Source organism: Chanodichthys erythropterus, chromosome 8 (assembly GCF_024489055.1).
Source record: "Chanodichthys erythropterus isolate Z2021 chromosome 8, ASM2448905v1, whole genome shotgun sequence".
Lineage (NCBI taxonomy): Eukaryota > Metazoa > Chordata > Actinopteri > Cypriniformes > Xenocyprididae > Chanodichthys > Chanodichthys erythropterus.
Window position 1 is genome coordinate 3839519 of NC_090228.1, and position 23565 is coordinate 3863083.

General features: G+C 35.1%; 1 protein-coding gene across 7 annotated transcripts in view; it reads left to right on the forward strand.

The window, feature by feature from the left end:
• Nucleotides 1-23565, forward strand: part of kcnc2 (potassium voltage-gated channel, Shaw-related subfamily, member 2) — a 125670-nt gene that overhangs the window by 35064 nt on the left and 67041 nt on the right. For 2 of the 7 annotated variants that reach the window (XM_067390831.1, XM_067390825.1), the window contains exons 2-3: nt 12706-13636; nt 18231-18401. In XM_067390831.1, the coding sequence (XP_067246932.1) occupies nt 12706-13636; nt 18231-18401 (1102 nt within the window). Of the gene's footprint in view, nt 1-12705; nt 13647-18213; nt 18402-21193; nt 21452-23565 lie in introns of those variants that run through there. The other 5 variants (XM_067390826.1, XM_067390827.1, XM_067390828.1 and 2 more) reach the window with 5 other exon arrangements.

A 23565-nucleotide genomic window follows, 5' to 3' on the forward strand; every position in this document is an offset into this window, starting at 1 on the left:
AATTGTGAGAAGTAAACTGGCAACTGTGAGAAAAAAGTAGAATTGCGACTTAATATCTTGCAATTGTGACTATTTCTCAGAATTGTGACTTATATCTAGCAATTTGAATTTTTTTTTCTCAGAAATGTGAGATATAAACTGGCAATTGCAAGAAAAAAGTAGAATTGTGACTTAATATCTTGCAATTGTGACTTTATTTCTCAGAATTGCGACTTTATAAGCCTGCACCTTTTCTTAGAAATGTGAGATATAAACACAATTGTGAGGGAAAAAAAGTCAAACTTGACCCTTCGCAGGGAGTTTGATTGACAGGCGATCTAACCAATCATAACACCGAATTCTACATTATGTCCGACAAAGCAGTCAGGGGAGTTAGTAGGTTAACGTCAGGTGGACTTGAACCTGAAAAATGGTGTGTACTGTCGCGGTTGAAACAACATTCTTTCTGATGTTCTTTAATGTTTATTTGATGTTGCAATTTAACTAGTAGGAAGAGAAATTGTGAGATGCAAACTGACAATTGCGATAAAAAAGTAGAATTGTGACTTTTTTTCTTAGACATGTAAAATATAAACACAATTGCAAGAAAAAAAGTCAGAATTGTGAGAGAAAAAAAGTCACAATTATATTTTACATTTTTTATTCCATGGTAGAAACCAGCTTCCATAAATGTGCATTAAAGTAAAAAGAAAAAGTTTTCAAAAATTGACTGTGGTTTTTAGTCCATTTGTGTTTGATATGAGGCCATCTATATTCTAGTGTAAATGGGGTTTTTGTTGTGCAGTAATGTTTAGGTTTCTCATGGCCCGCGTGTCTGTCATTAGCGCGGGAATCCTGCCGTGGGATCACACACATGATCAGGACATCTGCCATACCTGCAGGAACGCCAGCGGGACTGTGTGTGTTTGTACGGGAGCTTCTGACGGTACAGTAGGAACCACCAGGCGGATGACGTCACTGACACGCCGTTTAGGAGTAGGAGTGATGAACAGATGGCTAATACGACCGTGAGCACAGATCATATCAGACTCGCTGAAAGACACGTTTAAGAGAGAGACGACAGAATCTGTCAGTAGATTCTCTGGATCAGTGTTTGTTGCGCCGCTATTTGGTGTCAAAAGAAATGATATAATAACAACATGAGTTTCTGTTGGGTTGTTTTTTCTGGCTGTGTGCAAAAATAAACACTACAATCTGATTCATGAGCAGTTGACTCTTATGAGTGAATCACTGGTGAATTTAATCAGTCATTTTGACTGATTAATTAGCTGAATTAATGTGACTGGATGTTTAAATCACAACATGTCATTTATTGTAATGTTTTATTTATGATAGTTTATAGAGTTATGATAGTAGTTTGAACAAATTATGGGACAGTCCATATAGGAAACACTGCTGTATAAAATTACTTATAGGTTTATGGCTGTGTTTTGAATTGAATCATAGCAGACAGAAATAATAAGTCTATTAGCTATAATAACCCTACTTACCATACTAGTAGTAAGACTAGTCTGATATTCTGATTTGAGTCTGTTACATTACATGATCTCGCTACCTTGTATTTCATGCATACAGAAAAAAATAGTACGGGGGTATGCCATTCTCAGCATACCATATTTATTTTTTTGTGTGCGAAGTGCCTCCGCGTGCCTTTTTGCCTGTCGGCTCGATCACACAATCATGATCTCAGCATGGTGATGAAGAGAAATGCATTTAAAGATGCTCTCATTTTACTGAGAGCCCTGAAAACTTGATATGACGTTGTGATGTAACTGTAATGGAGTTCAGATGGGCACGGGCTGATCTCTCCGGTCCCACTGTCAAAAGCCCATCAAGCTTTACTGAAAGAGCATGAAATGAATTAAACAGCAACTGCTGTGGAGAGGAGATGGCCATTTATAATGCACAAAACAGAACACCAGATTGCATGCTTAGAACACACATACAGGCTCTGTTCAGAAACACAGTGAGCTACCTACAACAGCACTTTAGGGCATCACAAAAGGGACCTTTTTATCTAATATATTTGTGTGCGGTCTGTTTTTTTCCCTTACTACAGTATCAGTATCACAAGAGGAATCTCTTGTGTTCATGATGTGAAAAATGCTAATGTAGAGCATTTCAAATCAGTCAATTATGAAGTTCCATTTGAGTTGAGATGTTGCCTATGAAGAAAGTAGACAACAAGACAACTCATCAGGGATTGGAACGGAGCCACGGACACTTTTTTTTTGTCCCATTATTCATGAAAATAGGTGTGTTCGACTTTAAGATGGCAAACGAAGCAAGACAAATGTTGATTAAGTAATATAATTAAATCCAAACCAAAAACTGATAAGTAATAGCTGGAAATGCACCACTTTCCAGCAAATTTTTTTGTATTATGGTTTTTAAAGTAACCAATATGCACAGTTGTGATGTGAAAAAGAGCACGTAAAGAGCAATACAAAACATTAAACAAAGCAACATATCCTTCTCCATCTTTTTTGTCTTGGTTCTTTGCATGCAACGGCAGATCCATAGTCTTGAATAGCAAGACCTTCATACTGACCACAGAAGGTCTGGACTCCATAGCAGCTTTCATTGACCTATAGGACTGCCCAGAGGTCCTCTGACTGGCATATAAAGCAACCAATTACAATTTGTTTTGTTCTGCATCATGTTAAGGTGCATAAAAAGTGTAATGTTGATGTCAGAAGACAGCACTGAGTCGTGTCATTTATAGGACATTCGCTCGGAAGGATAGAAGAGGAAAAGTAGCGGATCTGGTGTGTCCGGAATCATGTACCGAGGAGGTACTATGAATGTGAACTTACTTTGTGACCGTTAAACGTACTATATCTGCCATGTAATTGTACTGTACATGTGTTGAATGTGTCCATCCGCGCTCATCCATTGTTAAGTATACTGTACATTAAAAGCTGTGTGTGAGAAATGGAGTATACCCATGCCTTAATATTCCAAAGTGACTTATAATGCAATTAACATCAATCACGGAAAGAATGATTAGAATGATTTCTGAAGGATCATGTGACACTCAAGACTGGAGTAATGATGCTGAAAATTCAGCTTTGATCACAGAAATAAATTACATTTTAAAACATATTCACATAGAAAAGAGTTATTTTAAATTGTAATAATATTTCACAATTTTTACTGTATTTTTAATCAAATAAATGCAGCCTTGGTGAGCATAAGAGACTTGTCTTGCCGACCCCAAACTTCTGAATGGCAGTATATAGAAAAATACAATAAAAATTGTATTATATGTAGAATATTGTGGTGTTTTTAGCATGCTGATTAAAAACTATTGAAATGAACTGCGAGTCAAGTCTCCATGTGAGGAGCACTGTTTATGTGTCATACAGAGTTATGACCATGTAGAGCTTTCTAAATCAGTCGCTTATGAGCTTTTATCCCTGTTAGGATGCTGCCTTAGAAGGCAGCTGCCTGTGTAGCTCGCTCGTTTTTGGTACAGATCCACAGACACCTTTTTTTTTGTGTGACCTACATAAGTACTTGCATGCCGGGAGCGAGTGTGATTGTGGAACGTCCCTCTGCTCGTGTGAAAGGACTTCCTGCTCCTGTTGTTGAACAGGGACTGGGATACACCTGTAGATGTGATTCACACATATAACTCACCCACAGACACACATCTCAGAACTGAACCTTGGAGCAGATTTCCTCTGAAAGCCATTAGTGGCTCTGATACGCTTCCACCCTTCATTTGACATTCATCGTTTTCCCGCCACAGGGATGTCGTCCAGACCCCTCACGAGTGCGTGAACTACTCGCAATACATTAGTCGGATAATAACAGACTACAGTAGCTGTCAGCGAATGTGTGTGCATGTGGCTGACAGCGATAATATTTGAGTGACGGTGAATCACAGCGTTGAAGTGTTGTCTCACCGGCTCGCAAATAAAGCCGTGACAAGACTTGATTTTGGCAGATGACACACTTCATCTGTATTCATAACTTCTGTCTGTTTTATGTTCACTAGTGTACTATACTACATACTATGTTTAGAAGTAGATGTGTGATGCATTATATAATAGTGAACAATTTTAAGCAGCAGTATGCTACGTTGTCATCAGATAATTTCAATATGTAAATTTCAGTATGCAGATTTGGATGCAAACACTAAATTTGTCAAAATTTGCAGTATACAACAAAGCACACTGCACAGACTATTGTATCCCATAATGCAATGCACTAAACATAACCTTTCATGTGATCAATTGCTTTTAAACTACTTCAAACTGAAAATTACACAGCCTCACACCTGACATGCAGGAAAAAAATAGTAGGTTAAATCATGCGCACGATTTACTAATTCGATCCTTCATTTTATAAATTGTGCGCACGATTTAGCAAATCGAGGGAACAAAACTGTATATCGTGCACATGATTTAGCATATGGAGGGAACGAAATAGTAAATCATGCTCACGATTTAGCAAATCGAGGAAAACAAAATAGTAAATTGTGCACACGATTTAGCAAATCGAGGGAATGAAATAGTAAATCATGCTCACGATTTAGCAAATCGAGGAAAACAAAATAGTAAATTGTGCACACGATTTAGCAAATCGAAGAAACGAAATAGTAAATCATGCTCACGATTTAGCAAATCGAGGAAAAAAAATAGTAAATTGTGCACACGATTTAGCAAATCGAGGGAATGAAATAGTAAATCATGCTCACGATTTGGCAAATCGAGGAAACTGAAATAGTAAATCATGTTCACGATTTAGCAAATCGAGGAAACCGAAATAGTAAATCATGCTCACGATTTAGCAAATCGAGGAAACGAAATAGTAAATCGTGCTCATGATTTAGCAAATCGAGGAAACCGAAATAGTAAATCATGCTCATGATTTAGCAAATCGAGGAAACCGAAATAGTAAATCGTGCTCATGATTTAGCAAATCGAGGAAACCGAAATAGTAAATCATGCTCACGATTTAGCAAATCGAGGAAACGAAATAGTAAATCGTGCTCATGATTTAGCAAATCGAGGAAACCGAAATAGTAAATCATGCTCACGATTTAGCAAATTGAGGGAACGAAATAGTAAATCATGCTCACGATTTAGCAAATCGAGGAAACGAAATAGTAAATCATGCTCACGATTTAGCAAATCGAGGAAACGAAATAGTAAATCGTGCTCATGATTTAGCAAATCGAGGAAACCGAAATAGTAAATCATGCTCACGATTTAGCAAATCGAGGAAACCGAAATAGTAAATCATGCTCACGATTTAGCAAATCGAGGAAACCGAAATAGTAAATCATGCTCACGATTTAGCAAATCGAGGAAACGAAATAGTAAATCGTGCTCATGATTTAGCAAATCGAGGAAACAAAATAGTAAATCGTGCTCATGATTTAGCAAATCGAGGAAACCGAAATAGTAAATCATGCTCACGATTTAGCAAATCGAGGAAACCGAAATAGTAAATCATGCTCACGATTTAGCAAATCGAGGAAACCGAAATAGTAAATCATGCTCACGATTTAGCAAATCGAGGAAACGAAATAGTAAATCGTGCTCATGATTTAGCAAATCGAGGAAACAAAATAGTAAATCGTGCTCATGATTTAGCAAATCGAGGAAACCGAAATAGTAAATCATGCTCACGATTTAGCAAATCGAGGGAACGAAATAGTAAATCATGCTCATGATTTAGCAAATCGAGGAAACGAAATAGTAAATCATGCTCACGATTTAGCAAATCGAGGAAACGAAATAGTAAATCATGCTCACGATTTAGCAAATCGAGGAAACGAAATAGTAAATCATGCTCACGATTTAGCAAATCGAGGAAACGAAATAGTAAATCATGCTCACGATTTAGCAAATCGAGGAAACGAAATAGTAAATCATGCTCACGATTTAGCAAATCGAGGAAACGAAATAGTAAATCATGCTCACGATTTAGCAAATCGAGGAAACCGAAATAGTAAATCATGCTCACGATTTAGCAAATCGAGGAAACGAAATAGTAAATCATGCTCATGATTTAGCAAATCGAAGGAACGAAATAGTAAATCATGCTCATGATTTAGCAAATCGAGGAAAACAAAATAGTAAATTGTGCACACGATTTAGCAAATCGAGGGAATGAAATAGTAAATCATGCTCACGATTTAGCATATGGAGGGAACAAAATAGTAAATCCTGCTCACGATTTAGCAAATCGAGGAAACGAAATAGTAAATCATGCTCACGATTTAGCAAATCGAGGAAACGAAATAGTAAATCATGCTCACGATTTAGCAAATCGAGGAAACGAAATAGTAAATCATGCTCACGATTTAGCAAATCGAGGAAACGAAATAGTAAATCATGCTCACGATTTAGCAAATCGAGGAAACCGAAATAGTAAATCATGCTCACGATTTAGCAAATCGAGGGAACGAAATAGTAAATCATGCTCATGATTTAGCAAATCGAGGGAACGAAATAGTAAATCATGCTCATGATTTAGCAAATCGAGGAAAACAAAATAGTAAATTGTGCACACGATTTAGCAAATCGAGGGAATGAAATAGTAAATCATGCTCACGATTTAGCATATGGAGGGAACAAAATAGTAAATCCTGCTCACGATTTAGCAAATCGAGGAAACGAAATAGTAAATCATGCTCACGATTTAGCAAATCGAGGAAACGAAATAGTAAATCATGCTCACGATTTAGCAAATCGAGGAAACGAAATAGTAAATCATGCTCACGATTTAGCAAATCGAGGAAACGAAATAGTAAATCGTGCTCATGATTTAGCAAATCGAGGAAACAAAATAGTAAATCGTGCTCATGATTTAGCAAATCGAGGAAACCGAAATAGTAAATCATGCTCATGATTTAGCAAATCGAAGGAACGAAATAGTAAATCATGCTCATGATTTAGCAAATCGAAGGAACGAAATAGTAAATCATGCTCATGATTTAGCAAATCGAGGAAAACAAAATAGTAAATTGTGCACACGATTTAGCAAATCGAGGGAATGAAATAGTAAATCATGCTCACGATTTAGCAAATCGAGGAAACCGAAATAGTAAATCATGCTCACGATTTAGCAAATCGAGGAAACGAAATAGTAAATCATGCTCACGATTTAGCAAATCGAGGAAACCGAAATAGTAAATCATGCTCACGATTTAGCAAATCGAGGAAACCGAAATAGTAAATCATGCTCACGATTTAGCAAATCGAGGAAACGAAATAGTAAATCATGCTCACGATTTAGCAAATCGAGGAAACCGAAATAGTAAATCATGCTCACGATTTAGCAAATCGAGGAAACCGAAATAGTAAATCATGCTCACGATTTAGCAAATCGAGGAAACCGAAATAGTAAATCATGCTCATGATTTAGCAAATCGAGGAAACCGAAATAGTAAATCATGCTCATGATTTAGCAAATCGAGGAAACCGAAATAGTAAATCATGCTCACGATTTAGCAAATCGAGGAAACGAAATAGTAAATCATGCTCACGATTTAGCAAATCGAGGAAACGAAATAGTAAATCATGTGCACGATTTAGCAAATGGAGGGAACGAAATAAATCGTGCTCATGATTTAGCAAATAGAGGAAACAAATTGTCTTGTGCGGGGCTCCATAGAAAACCTTCAAACTTCCAGCTTTTAAAACTACATCAAACGTTCTGGCCAGGCTTTCTCAAGCCAACATCAAGGTTTGTGTTTCCAAAATTTATATATAGATTATTTTGTTGTCTGTTTCACAAAGGAATTTAGCAGTTTCCCCTCTCCTTCCATATGTGACTATTGTGTCATGCGCAGCATCATATACATGCTGCGTCTCAATCAGTCTACTTATACTATGCCCTATGGGAGACTGAAATTGCGCTCCGTCTCATAGTCACATGCATTCTGTCACTGTAAAACGCCCTGTCAATCATCTTGTAATAGTTAACCTCCTCATATTCAGTACACACTCCACATTTCATTATTAATTTAATTTACACTACTAAAACAAATCATTGTATGCATTATCCTCATTTAGATAGCTAAGTCAACGTGCATGTGTGTGTGTGTGTGTGTGCTTTAGATGGGGTGTATTCTGATAATCACACTCAGAGGAGTCTGACACACCAGGGTCTTGTTGTCGTGGAGCTTTTCCTGACACTGTTGCCTGGGCGACAGCGCCGTGTCTGCCATATGTTTAGAGATGGGGGTCCTGAGAGAATCATCCACAGGTGACCTTCAGTCACGGCCAAACACACGCACACGGATTCACGGAGACAGCTACGTCTACAGCTTCACACTCAAATAATTCACCATTTTTAAGCAGCTTTGGATAAAAAAAAAAACAGAACTTTCTTTTATTAGCATCAGAACCTGTCACAGACAGTGCTATCTATGGCACGACACACACACATACTTCGGGGAGTGCAGGAAGAGTGCACGTTTGATCCATTTTCCACAGACTTAAATAAGGAGGAGTATAAAGCCTCTGTATCACCATAGAAAGCACCTCCAATAACAATACTGATACCAGCCTCTCATCAAAGGAGCTCAACTCCTTCAAATAGATTTTTCTGCCAATAACAATTTTATTTTCCAGGTGTTCTAATCTGTCCAATGCAAATGTCAAACGGTGTCTTTTGTAAATAGTGTTGCTCCTGGGCAACTGCTTTTTTGCTTGTTGATCTGCATGTTTTAAACCTAGTGAGCTGTGTTGCTGTCTACTGTCTATATAGGCAGCATCATAACTGAAATATAACCTCATAAGAGGCTGATTTAAAATGCTGCTCATGGTTTAGCAACTCTGTACATCAGGATCAGGATGATCAGGATCATCTCAGGGTTGCCAGGTTTTCACAACCTGCCCAATTGCTACGGAAATCTAGCCCAAAACTATAGCCCAACCGCATTCCAAGGGGTAATTCCAGGGGGTAATTCCATATATATATATATATATATATATATATATATATATATATATATATATATATATAAAAAACCTTGAGATTAAAGTTGTTAAATTTCGAGAAAAATGTTTAAATAAAATGTTGAGAATAAACTCATTCAATTATGAGAAAAAAACTTGTTAAATTTCGAGAAAAAAGTCAAGATAAAATGTTGAGAATAAAGTCAGTAAATTACGAGAAAAAGTCGTTAAATTACGAGAACAAATTTGTTAAATTTTGAGAAAAAAGTTGAGATAAATTGTTGAGAAAAAAGTCATAATTTAATGAGTTTATTCTCAACATTTTATTTAGACTTTTTTTCGCAAAATTTAATGAGTTTTTTCTCGAAATTTAACAACTTTAATCTCGAGATGGTTTTATTTTTTTACTATTGCTTGACCCTAATCCTCTTCCGTGTATATATATATATATATATATATATATATATATATATATATATATATATATATATATATATATATATATATATATATATATATATATATATATATATAAAATAAAATATAAAATAAAATTTTATTACAAAAAGTGTTTTTTATTTTAATGCATGTATATAATTGCATATGTATATATATATATATATATATATATATATATAATGCATGCATCCCTACATTTATATGCATGCATTATATATATATATATATATATATATATATATATATATATATATATATATATATATATATATATATATATATATATATATATGCAACTCTACATAAAAATTATTGTATATATATATATATGCAACTCTACATATAAATTATTGTGACTTTTTATCTCATAATGTGACTATTTCTCGTTCTTATATTAAATGTTATGTCACAAATACCTTTTGTTTTGTTTTTTACACTGAGACACAAATCTGCCTCTATAGAAATGGTTGAGACATTGATTTGTCAGGTGCATACACACTGTAAAAAAGAATTGTTGGTTTACCTTAAAAAAGTAAGTTGGTTGCCTTAAAATTTTGAGTTCATCGAAATTAAAAATTTGAGTTAATACAACGCAGGCGATTGATTTAATCAACAGAAACTCAAACTGTAATGTTATTTGAACCACATTAATTACTGAAGTTGATTTGACAAAAGAAAAAATGTTGTGAAAACAAATCATTTTTTACAGTGCAGCTCACTAGGCTTTAGAATCAGAGCAAATGAAGCACTGTTAGTGTACACATGAAAGTACAGCTCAGCTTTAGGCTGCTTTCTTGGTTAATGAAGTCACAGGGTACACAGCGAGGTTAGTGCGGATGTGAAACCCCACACAGATCACTGCCAGCTGTGTTCTCTGCCAAACCCCACATTAGCCACAGCAGCAGCAGTTCATGGGAGACTTCTGAAGCCTGCAGTGGATGACAAGATCATTAGATACTGCTTACAAGTGTACCACACGCGCAGTAGACCAACAAAGACCCTATTATAGTGCGTTTGGAGGTTGTTTTCATTGTCTGATCCCATAATGCTTCGGTCCTGATCATTTCTGCTGGCTTTGTGGTGATTATAGCCCTCCAGATGAGTTAAAGCCTCATTAGGACGCTAAAACAAAGCAAGAGTAAAAGCGCGAGACAGGCCCCTTTGAGACGTTATCCAGAGGGGACAGGCTGTCCCGCACTGATGTCTTTTCACATTCGGCAGCTCTGGCTACTGCCTTTAGCGATACTGTGACTGGAGTCTTTTCAGTTCTGTGGTGATCTGTTATTCTAGTGGGCTCGCTGTGAATATAAGATTGAGATACGAGTGCAGTAACTACCATAATTGGGTTTAATATTGAGTTATGCGAGTGTGTTATGTTTGTGGTTGAGTGACGGCACACGGGGTCTGTTACGATGTGTGCTTTCTGAATAATTGTGTAGACATTAAGGTGATGTGTTGACAGACGAGGCTGGAGCGCTGTTGTGTGGGCTGAACGCAGCTGCTGTAAGGTCTGACTCACTCATTTGACGGCTTTTATTGACATTAAATATTGCACGCCAATGACCGGCCAAGATACTGGAGTGTTTTGGTGTTCCTCACATTATCATGACAACGGTGGTGGAGAGACACTTACTAAAAGTGCAATTCTATTTGTCACATTGTATGCTGTACCACAGACGAGCAATAAATCTAAGATAATACTGTAAATAAAAGTTGCACAGCTCTCTCATATGATGCTTTGGGAAGAGCATTTAAATAAACCCATTCAAATTAACTGATTCACAAGAGTGAGTCTGTTCTTTTTTTGGGCAGTTCATGAATCAATTCAAAACGACTCACTGATTCATTTGAATATATATATTCAAATGCAAATGAATCAGTGAGTCGTTTTGAATTGATTCATTCATATATATATATATATATATATATATATATATATATATATATATATATATATATAGAAACAATTATATACAATATGATTATATTATAATATTACATATAAAAATATTATATATTCTTTTTATACATAAGAAATAAACATACATATATAAATATTTTTTATATTTTTTGACTATATTTTATATGATTAATCGCAATTAATTGAATTTAACATAAAAGTTTATTTACATAATATATGTGTGTATATATAAATTTCGTATATACATATAAAGATATTTTTACATAAACAATAAACATATACAAATATGATTATATTATATTTTTATATAAAAATATATATATATTATTTTTAAACGTGAGAAATAAACATATTACATACATATATAAATATTATAAATATGGAATATTTAAATGATGTTAAAAAATCTCTGATATATAATTTATTAGTTATACAAGATATAAGTTATATATCTTTTGGCTATATTTTATATGAAAATATATATCATATTTTATATGATTAATCGTGATTAATCGAATCTAACAGAAAAGTTTGTTTACATAATATATGTGTGTGTGTATATAAATTATGTATATGTGTGTATACATATGCAAATATTTTTATTTTTATGTAAACAATTATATACAAATATGATTATATTATAAAATATACATTATTTTTATATACATATATATACACATAAATATTATAAATATGGAAAATTTCAATTACAAGGGTACTTGGTTGTTTCAATATGTAGTGTACATTGTTTCCTTTACTCTCACTTTAAAAACGAATGTCTTTAAAGGGGAATATTTTATGTTTTTGAGGTCTGAGATGTGGGAATGGTGAAGAAAGGGAGGGCAAACAGTTTGCAGTTTAGCTCAGTATTGCCGTCTAATCAGCCAATATATTCTTAAATATCCTGCATTACAGTTTTGGATATATACGGTATTAAAAATAAATTAAAAAAACCTTAAAGTAACTACAAATGAGTGTGTAAAGCAAATAAAAAAAAATAAAAAAAAACATTGTTCTCACCTTTTCCCCCCCTCACCTGTTTGTATCCCTGATATTAAAAAATCTATTATGTATTAGTTATACATAAGTAATATTTTTTGACTATATTTTATATGCAAATAAATTGTCCATCCCAATTAGCTACAGTTTTTGAGTAGTTTTCCCAACACTGCTTGGCAAAGCTTTCATAGAAACGTGACACTGTGTCCATGAAAACACTGCATTTTTAAGACCCAACAAATAAAAACAAGGACAAATGGACATTGAATAACAGTATAAAGACTGAGAGCTCACAGCCTACAAATAGTTGCTAATGGATGTCAGCGCCATTCAAGCTAAACAAGAGCTGACCTTGGGTTGTTTGAAACTGCACTCACTTCTCCGTCTCTCTCTTTTTCTTCCCAGTTCATTGCGTTCGCCTCCTTGTTCTTCATCCTGGTTTCCATCACAACCTTCTGCCTGGAGACCCACGAGGCCTTCAACACGATCATCAACAAGACGGACGTGTTTCGCAACGACAGTTTGACGGACCCCAGTCAGCAGTACGAGATCGAGACGGACCCGGCGCTCACCTACGTGGAGGGAGTTTGCGTTCTCTGGTTCACCTTCGAGTTCCTGGTGCGCGTGACATTCAGTCCGGATAAGCTGGAGTTTGTCAAGAGCGTCCTCAACATCATAGACTTCGTGGCCATTTTGCCGTTTTACTTGGAGGTCGGATTGAGCGGACTTTCCTCCAAAGCGGCCAAAGATGTTTTGGGCTTCTTGCGGGTGGTGCGGTTTGTACGCATCTTGCGGATCTTCAAGTTGACGCGGCACTTCGTGGGCCTTCGCGTACTGGGACACACTCTCCGCGCGAGCACAAACGAGTTCCTGCTCCTCATCATCTTCCTGGCGTTGGGCGTGCTCATCTTCGCCACCATGATCTACTACGCCGAGCGGATCGGAGCCAGTCCGAACGACCCTACGGCCAGCCACCACACTATGTTCAAGAACATCCCCATTGGATTTTGGTGGGCTGTGGTCACTATGACCACTTTGGGTTACGGAGACATGTACCCTCAAACGTGGTCTGGCATGCTTGTGGGCGCGCTTTGCGCCCTCGCCGGCGTGCTTACGATAGCTATGCCGGTGCCCGTCATTGTCAATAACTTTGGCATGTACTACTCGCTAGCCATGGCCAAACAGAAGCTCCCCAAGAAGAGAAAGAAACACATCCCTCAGGTTGTGCAGACAGGCTCGCCGTCGTACTGCAAAACGGATCTGAGTACAGCATGCAACAGCACGCAGGGAGAGCTGTGCCTCGGACAGAGCAGAGGACTAGAGCGCCACCGCTCAGGTGAGAGCCTCTTCTTCAACACATGTAAAGGTGGAGTGTCACTCTTTTTTGGATGCTGATGTTCTCTGGATGATTTGAGTAGAACAGGGTTTTCCGAATGAGGATTGAGCCATCAAAAGAAACGGTACTTCGAAACCAAGTTAGCACTGAAATGTAAAAAATGTGAGGATACCAGCATTTCCCCCTTGCATTTGAGCGCTGTTGAGCGGATTCTGACTAACTTAAAGGAGTAGTTCACTTTAAAATGAAAGTTACCCCAAGCTTTACTCACCCTCGAGCTATCCTAGGTGTATATGACTTTCTTCTCTCTGATGCACACAATCAGAGTTATATTAATAAATATCCTGATGCATCCAAGCTTTATAATGGCAGTCTTGAGTATAAAGCTCAAGAAAGTGCATCCATCCATCATAAACGTACTTCACACGGCTCTGGGAGTTAATAAAGGCCTTCTGAAGCGATGCGTTTGTGTAAGAAAAATATCCATATTTAAGTTATGAAGTAAAATATCTAGCTTCCGCTAGACCTTCTTCCGTATTCAAGAAAGTTTAAAACTCTTGCAGTTCAAAACATTAACGCTACGTCCCACGCCTTCCCTGTTCAACTTACGAAACAAGCGTAACTGACGGGAAGTTGAATACGGAAGGCGGTCTGGCGGAAGCTAGATATTTTACTTCATAACTTGTTAAATATGGACATTTTTCTTACACGAATGCATCAATTTGCTTCAGACAGCCTTTATTTACCCTCCTGGAGCTGTGTGGAGTTCATTTATGATGGATGGATGCACTTTCTTTAGCTTCATACTCATTGTTTCTTGCCATTATAAAGCTTGGATGCGTCAGGATATTTATTAATATATATCTGATTGTGTTCATCAGAAAGAAGAAAGTCATATACACCTAAGGGTGAGTAAAACTTGGGGTAATTTTCATTTTAAAGTGAACTAATCCTTTAAAGGATTTACTCACCCTCATGTCGTTCCTAACCCGTAAGACATTTGGATGTTTTGAACGCAAAAAAATTTACACATTCAAGGTCCAGAACGATAGGAAAGACATCATTGAAGCAATCCATGTGACTCCAGTGGTTTAACCTCAATTTTATGAAGTGAAGCAAGTGCTTTGTTTGCACAAAAAACATAATTTACCACTTTATTTATGAAAGTATTGACCTGCAGTCCAGTAGGGGGAGCACTACGACATGCGTGTTGTGTTGACTCAAAACCAGAGGTGGTTCCGTGAACGCGCTTTGGATAATATTATTTTGTAAATGTAGAGGTAAATTATGATTTTGCATCGCTTCATGAAATTGGGGTTAAACCACTGGAGTCACATGGATTACTTTAATGATGTCTTTCCTATCGTTCTGGACCTTGACCTTGCTCCTAATGGAGGGATAGAAAGCTCTCGGATTTCATAAAAAATATCTTAATTTGTGTTCTGAAGATGAACGAAGGTCTTACGGGTTTGGACATGAGGGTGAGTAATTAATGACAGAAATTTCGTTTTTGGGTGAACTAACTCTTTAAAGACCTCTGATTGGCCATTATGTTCATGTGCTCAACAGATATGTCTGTGATTGGCTACAATGATCAATGCACGGGAGTGTTTGAAAGCATTTTGAAAACATATTTTTAAAATTTCAGTACCAACTTGGTACCAAAGTACCGGTACTTTTGACATCAGGTGGTTCATGAGTTGATGAAAAGCAAATACACTGACAAAAATAATTCCCATTCAGAAATTAATAGTAAACTTCATAAATGGCAAGTAACACATTGAATAAATGTGTAGTTTGAAGTAGAAAGACTGAAATGGTATTGTCTTGTTAAACGTATTTCAAAAATGTTTTGTTTTATTTACAACTTTGATTTTTTTTTTTTTTTTTTAAAGTGTAGTAAATTATATTGAATGTAAAATTAAATATATTTTTTTTTAATAGTTGTCTCATGCCATTGGTATTTATGTGTCATGTGACTGTCACACTGTAATGCAACTCCATTTATTTAATTTCACATTCAATATAATTAACTACACAAAAATCAAAGTTGTAAATAAAACAACAATTATTGGAGTATATTTTACAAGAAAATACCATTTCTACGGAAGAGGAATAGGGCCAAGCAGTAATAAAAAAATAAAACCATCTCGAGATTAAAGTTGTTAAATTTTCGAGAAAAAACTCGTTACATTTCGAGAAAAAAGTCAAGATAAAATATTGAGAACAAAGTCATTAAATTACGAGAAAAAAGTTGTTAAATTACGAGAACAAATTCGTTAAATTACGAATTTGTTCTCATAATTTAATGACTTTTTTCACGTAATTTAAGTACTTTATTCTCATAATTTAATGACTTTATTCTCAACATTTTATCTCAACTTTTTTCTCGAAATTTAACAAGTTTTTTCTTGAAATTTAACAACTTTAATCTCGAGATGGTTTTATTTTTTTATTATTGCTTGGCCCTAATCCTCTTCCGTACATTTCAGTCTTTCTACTTCAAAATTATTTAATTTTCTCACATAAGTTGCTAGTAAATTTAATAAATAATTACAAATAATTACAAACAAGAAATAACAAACAGCAAGTAATATTAGTTAATTATCTTGAATGTGAAATTAAAATAAATAAATGGAGTTGCATGACAGTGCGATTACAGTGTGACAGTCACATGACACATAATAACCAATGGCATGAGACATTAATGACATCATTGTTTTTGAACTGAAAACAAATGGGAAGGACGACATGAGGAAGTTTTCATTTTCGCTGAACTATACCTTAAAGTAAGACCCAGTGCCTGAGTGCTGTGTCATTTACTCCACCGAGTCAGGTGTGTGTTTTACCTGGAGGATTAAATCTGATGGCATTTCAGATATTCCTTAGAGAGCTGAGCCTAAGAGAGGGTGCATATCTAGCGCAGCTCGCCTGTTGCCACGGAGATGCATTCAGGAGCCTGAAGATGGGCTGGATTTCACTGCGATATTTCAGTCTGACATAATCTCATGTGGAGACAATAGAAAACTGCAGTTTGGTGGAGTGATGCTGGTCAGATTTTAGGATGCTGTGCGTGTTGGTCATTTACATGTGATGTGCTTTTGCTGTTCGATGGTTTTCACAGGATTTAACAGTGGGATAAGTTGGGCCTTATATTAGCTGTCCAACTGTTTTTGAGCCAAACAAACAAACAAACAAAAAACACATATGAAATGCATCTGATGGGGGTCAGTTGAACCTGAAATCAGTTTAATTGTACAGGGTTTCCGGTACTGATATTGTGGTATATACAGACTATACAATACTGACCTGTTTTCATGTGTTTTTAAGTTGGGGAAAAAATGTCATCATTGTGTTTTCCTGATCAGTGTTGTATATATATATATGTATATATATATATAGAAAGCTCTCGGATTTCATAAAAAATATCACAATGACCTATCAGAGGTGTTTAAATTTATATATATAAAATTAAAATTTATATATATCAATTTTTTCATATATATATATATATATATATATATATATATATATATATATATATATATATATATATATATATATATATATATATACATATACATATACATATATACATATACATATACATATATATTAAAAATGTAGTTAGCATTAATTAAAGTAAAGCTGATAAAATAAAATAAAGAATCTGAAATAAAGATTAGATGAAATATTAAAGCAAAAAAAAAATGCTGCTTTGGCAACTAGCTGAAATAAAATAAGTTTAAGGTGAAGTATTAAAATGGCTAAAACTGAAATAAAGACAAAAAACAATAAAAATGTCAAAAGCACATAGCGAAATTACAAAAAAAAAATGAAATTAAGATGAAAACTGAAATTATAAAATTAAAAGCTTATTCAATATAGTAATAAATACTATAAAAATATTTAAATAATATTAAAATAACACTGTTCATATAAAGGGACATGGAGATGGAAAGGAAAAATTGTATTTCAATGCCTCTGCATACCCCGAGAAACTTTGCTTTTGTTCACAAAACTTACAAGTTTGACTTGAGCGAATGCAAAGTCTCTCAAAACTTTTGCGACAGAATGTAAAAGTGTTGAAATATATTTGTTCCTCCCACCTCACATTTTTTCCCTCCAACATGTCCCTTTAGGGGCTCTGTAGTTCATTCGATTGGTAAATGGACTGATATGAACTGATGGATATTAGTAAATGATGCATCATACAAAAAAATGACAAGAAAGTCTTAAAAGTTCATCAAAATGAACCTATTTCCAAAACCCAGTGATTCATAATGATATTTTCTGTCATGTCTCTCACAGAAGCCTGTCTGCACTGTTGCATTTTCATCTAGGATGTTTTTAAGCTGTTTTCCTTCAACATTGTAGGTAATTTCAGGTTTTGCCATCGTTGTTCGGGACATTTTGATGTCCACAATGCAGGCAAACCCTGACCCACACACAGCTTCTGATGACTCATTCGTTCGACCCAGTTTCGGTCCTATTTTCGTCTTGAGAGTGACCTCTCACCTCTGTCTCTAGCTGGTCTGTGTCCCAAATAACCAGATGTTGTTTTTCACCGCCCATGCTCTTCATTTCCCACCAGTGTTGTCTGCGGACTGCAGCGCAGGAAGTGACATCACAATGTCTCCAGAGGAACGGATACCCATGCGTCACTCCAGTGTGCGTGACCAGGACCGTCACACCGAAGGCACGTGCTTCCTATTGGCCGCCAGCGACTACACCTGCACAGCAGACGCAGCTATTCGCAAAACAGGTATATTCTTCTTGTCCAATCAAAGCCTTCCATTCTTCATATTAGCATATACGCCCAAACAAGTGCCCATCACATTTCCTAAACTCTAAACCCATTTCATCCATTGACATATACATTGATTTATGGATGGAAATGAAGAACTTTAACTGTTCAGAAGGTTTATACTGTATACCGACGATTTATAGTTGTTGTCATGGTCAACATGAGTCTGTTTTTTCCCTTTTTAAAGAGGACCTATTATGCTTTTTTACATGTTCAACTTTGCTGTTTGAGCATGAAAAAGGTCTGTAAAGTGTAAAGGTCTCTATATCAGTGTCATAACTCCCTGAAACTCCTCCATTGTAGTCTTGAGTTTTCTTCCATCACAATATTCCTCATTTAAATAATTCCCGCCCAAGGCATATGCAAAATAAAGGGGCGGGGCCTGCTTGAGGTAGTTAGTAGTGTGCTGAAATTGGTGGTTATGGTAAGGGACAACACACAGGTCCAGCCGACCAATCAGAGCACATTGTGCTTTTCAGAAGGAGGGGCTTCATAGAGACAGGAACTAAACAGAGCGTTACTGACAGACTGAGAAGAGAGGAGCTGCAACAATGGAGAATATGTGAAAAATAATATTTTTTGAACATTCAAGCATTAAAATCCATTCTAATAGAGCCTAAAAAAACAAAATCAAGACTTTGAAAAAGGGCATAATAGGTCCTCTTTAAAAGTCTGTTTATTTTGCTGTCCTAACTCTGCATCATTATTATTTTTTGTTTGCATTTTGCATGAATACTTAACTAGTTTGACCCCATAACAAGGCAGATGCTGAGTTGGCACCCAAGGTCACATGGCTGTACTGTTTGACAGACACAAATGCTAGGCTAATAACCCTACTGGGAGGTTAAATGTGAGCCAGCTCAAGGGCAGTGAGGAAATGCAGGCACCCGGTGGGGCCGAGTTTGTAAGGTCAAGCTCTTTCACAGCCTGGCGTCCCCTCAACACTACCAGTGCTAAAGGCCATTAGAAGGTTAGCACAAGTTAAACATACTTATTGAGCATGTTTACATGCATGTTCATACCCCGGTTATGCTTAAGCCGACAATGCTTGTGGTTGAGTAAATGCATTAACCCGTTTTACTTTATCGGAGTCATAAATGGCTTAAGCATAAACAGATTTTTGGCATGTAAATGCATTAACCTGTGTTCTGTCGGCTTATTGCAGTGCGCATGTGTGATATGTGACAGATTTAACTGCAGATTTAAGTGCATCCAGATAGAGAAAGCATTTCGCTGTAGGAGAGGAGAAAATCTAGGAGGAAATAAACTCCAAAGAAATTATAAAAATCTCAGCAGAAGGATAATATATGAGTCCGTCAGTTTCCCGCTGATGTGTTGGAGTTTTTTTATGCTTTATTTAACATCACAAAATACATAACCTGTCTGTGGAATACTTGGAGTCAGATGCACGAATGATTACGTTTTGTATGGTTGTCAAAAGTACCGGTACTTTGGTAACTGAAATGTAAAAAATATGACCATATCAACATTTTCCCCTAACATTTTGAGTGCTGTTGAGCAGATTTTGAGCGTCTATTTACAACATGGTTTTGAAGCGTTGATCATTGTAGCAAATCACTGACATATGTGTTGAGCACGTGAACACAATGGCCAATCAGAGGTGTTTAAGAGTCTGCTCAACAGCGCTCAAAATGCTACCAGTACTTCTGACAACCTTACTACCGGGAAATAAACTGAATTATTAATAGTCTTAAAAGTCTTGTAAATGTGGTTTTATTTATAAATTATATATATATATATATATATATATATATATATATATATATATATATATATATATATATATATATATATATATATATATATATATATATATATATAATCTCCGGCATCAGGCACCATCTACAAGCCAAAGCAATATATTACAGAACCAATATATATTATACCAATTATATATTATAATTATATATATATATATATATATATATAAGTGTATTTTATAAAAATAATATATATATTACTTAAATATTTAGTTTTTATATATAACTATTTTTTATTTTATTTTTTATTTTATGACCAGAGCTCTGAATAACCATCTTCCATCAAAATGTACAGTTTCCACATATTATAATCAGATATACATGATACTGTACGTTCTAATAAGTATCATTTACTTGCATTGATCATCGTTTCATGATGTGTAAACAACATTCTAGAATTACACATGTGGTCATCACTGCTCTGTGAACTACTGTTTGCTTATCATTGGTGAAACTCTGTCCATGAATGGCATAAACAAGAGGTTTTTGTGAGGTGTGAGGTTTTTGCAACTTTTGTACAGTTTTAGTTGGCATTTCCATCCAGACTGGCTTTGAATTTATTTATTTTTTTGTTGAATTTCATCATCATCCTCATCATTTTCATCATCATCATAATCATAATTAAACTGTGTTTTAGTCCTTTGAGAAAATCGTTATCATATTATAATGCCCTTTTTATGTACTGATCACTTAGCAATTCAGTTTCTCACAATTACTGAGCACATGATTGCACACAAAACATGTTCAGTGATCAAAATGAAAAACAAGATCGAGCTTCTGAAATAAATCTTCTAGAGATTTCAGTATTTGAATATGGCATCATTCTGATCGCTGGACACAGTAAATGTGATGTGGTCTTATTTGTGTGCGCATGTCTCACGGCCGTCTGTGACCGTGTCCCACGAGACACTTTTGTGTTTGTTTTGTGTGTCTTTGTGCTCTTATTGTTGCGTTCTCTCACGTCTGAAGGCTTTGAGAAATCCCGAAGCTTAAACAACATAGCCGGCTCTCTCCGTCTCTCTCCAGTGACCTCGCCCTGTCCGATTCGCCGCTCCCGTTCCCCTATCCCGTCCATCTTCTGAGGCCACGCCTACTCACGCATAGCCCAATGTACTGCAAAGACTCCGCCCACTGTGGGTGTGGCTATACATTATCCTCTCCCTCAGTTAATTATATAGAGATTATTATGTTTAGAACTGTATACAGAGTGATATAAGAATTTTTAAAAAAGAAATATTAGGGTGAATTTCACAAAATCATAATAGAAAAAAACAATATATATATTTTGCTTAATGAAAACTAATACCATTTTTAGACTTTTTTTTTTTTTGCATTGTGACATTTCAGTTTCCTCTCAAATCATCATTACCGTAAAAATATGTTTGTAATTTCCATTATTCTTAGTGATTATTCTGACTAGATTATCATTCTTGTAGAATAGTATAACATAAATTTACACACATTTCTACCATGATGCATAATTAAAGTTTAAATATATATTATATTGCAGTAATAATAAGATTTTTTTTTATAAATTTCTACCATGATGCATAATTTCTTTACAATTTAAAAATGTAATAAATATATATTGTATTTCAGTAATGAGAATTAGATTTTTCATAAATTACTACTATGATGTATAATTACTTTACAGTATGAAATTTAAATATATATTGTATTGCAGTAATGATAATTATATATTTTTTTCATTAATTACTACCATGATGCATAATTTCTTCACAATTTATTTTTTATTTAAATATATAAATTGTATTACAGTAATGAATTAATGTTTTTCTGCATAAAATTAAAATGAAGAAAAAATATGAAAATGTCATGCAAAAAATCTTAATATTTTTCATATAATTCTCTTATGATCACCAAGGCTGCATTTATTTAATTAAAAATATAGTAAAAAATATCAGTGAAATATTATTACAATTTAAAATAGCACTTTTCTATGTGAATATATTTTAAAATGTAATTTATTCCTGTGATCAAAGCTGAATTTTCAGCATCGTTACTCCAGTCTTCAGTGTCACATGATCCTTCAGAAATCATTCTAATATGCTGATCTGCTGCTCAAGAAACATTTAATGTGCACAATTGTACAAAATATTTGTGTACAATATTTTTTTCAGGATTATTTGATGAATAGAAAGTTCAAAAGAACAGTGTTTATCTGAAATCTAATCTTTTGTAACATTATAAATGTCTTTACTGCCACTTTTGATTGATTTAATGCATCCTTGCTGAATAAAAGTATTCATTTCTTTAATTTCTTTTCATAAAAATAAAAATTCTTACTGACCCCAAACTTTTGAACGGTAGTGTATAATGCTACAGAAGCTTTGTGTTTCAGATAAATGCTGTTCTTTTGAACTTTCTATTCATCAAGGAATCCTGAAAAACAACTGTTTTCAACATTGAAAATAATCATAAATGTTTCTTGAGCAGCAAATCAGCATATTAGAATGATTTCTGAAGGATCATGTGACACTGAAGACTGGAGTAACAATGCTAAAAATTCAGCTTTGCATCACAGGAATAAATTACTTTGTGAAATATATTTAAATAGTACACAGTTATTTTAAATTGTAATAATATTTCACAATATTACTGTTTTTTACTGTATTTTAAATGTAGCCTTGGTGAGCAGACGAAACTTCTTTTAAAAATCTTAGTGGTTCCAAACTTTTGGACTGTACTGTATATATAATATATATATATATATATATATATATGTGTGTGTGTGTGTGTTTGTTTGTAAAAATGAAATGAAAAAAAAAAAAAGTCATGAAAATGTCACAATGCAAAAAATCTTAATAGTGCTGAAACTGGCTTCATTTTCTTTTTGTAAATATAATTTCTTGTTGTTTTTTTTTTTGTTTTTTTAGGGGGCATGTTTTTGTGAGCTTCACCCTTTGATTTGATTTTCTTGCACTAACTCAGAGAAACAGAAAGCATTTGTTCAGGGAGAGTTCAGGTGACTAACTTCAGATTTATTTGACACTGATGCTTCCAAAAGCAAGAGCAGAAGGAGATATACTGTAGTTAGCTAAATCACAACCTGTCTGTAAACTGTCTGTTTGGATTTAATTGTCTGCTTGTCTGTGTAAATGTTTGGAGCTGCCTGATTGTTGTCGATGGACGTGCCGTGTGTGCATGGACCGCTCTGTCTCCGTCTGCAAGGAGGAATCAAAGGGGACGTGTGTGCGTTGTTGATCTGAAGCAGTGGAGAATCCGTCAACTGCTCGCTTCCGTTTCATGCATGACTTCTGTCTGCTCCCCGTCTGTCTCCACCCTCTCTTGGCACGTACTGAACCGGCATCATTACACTG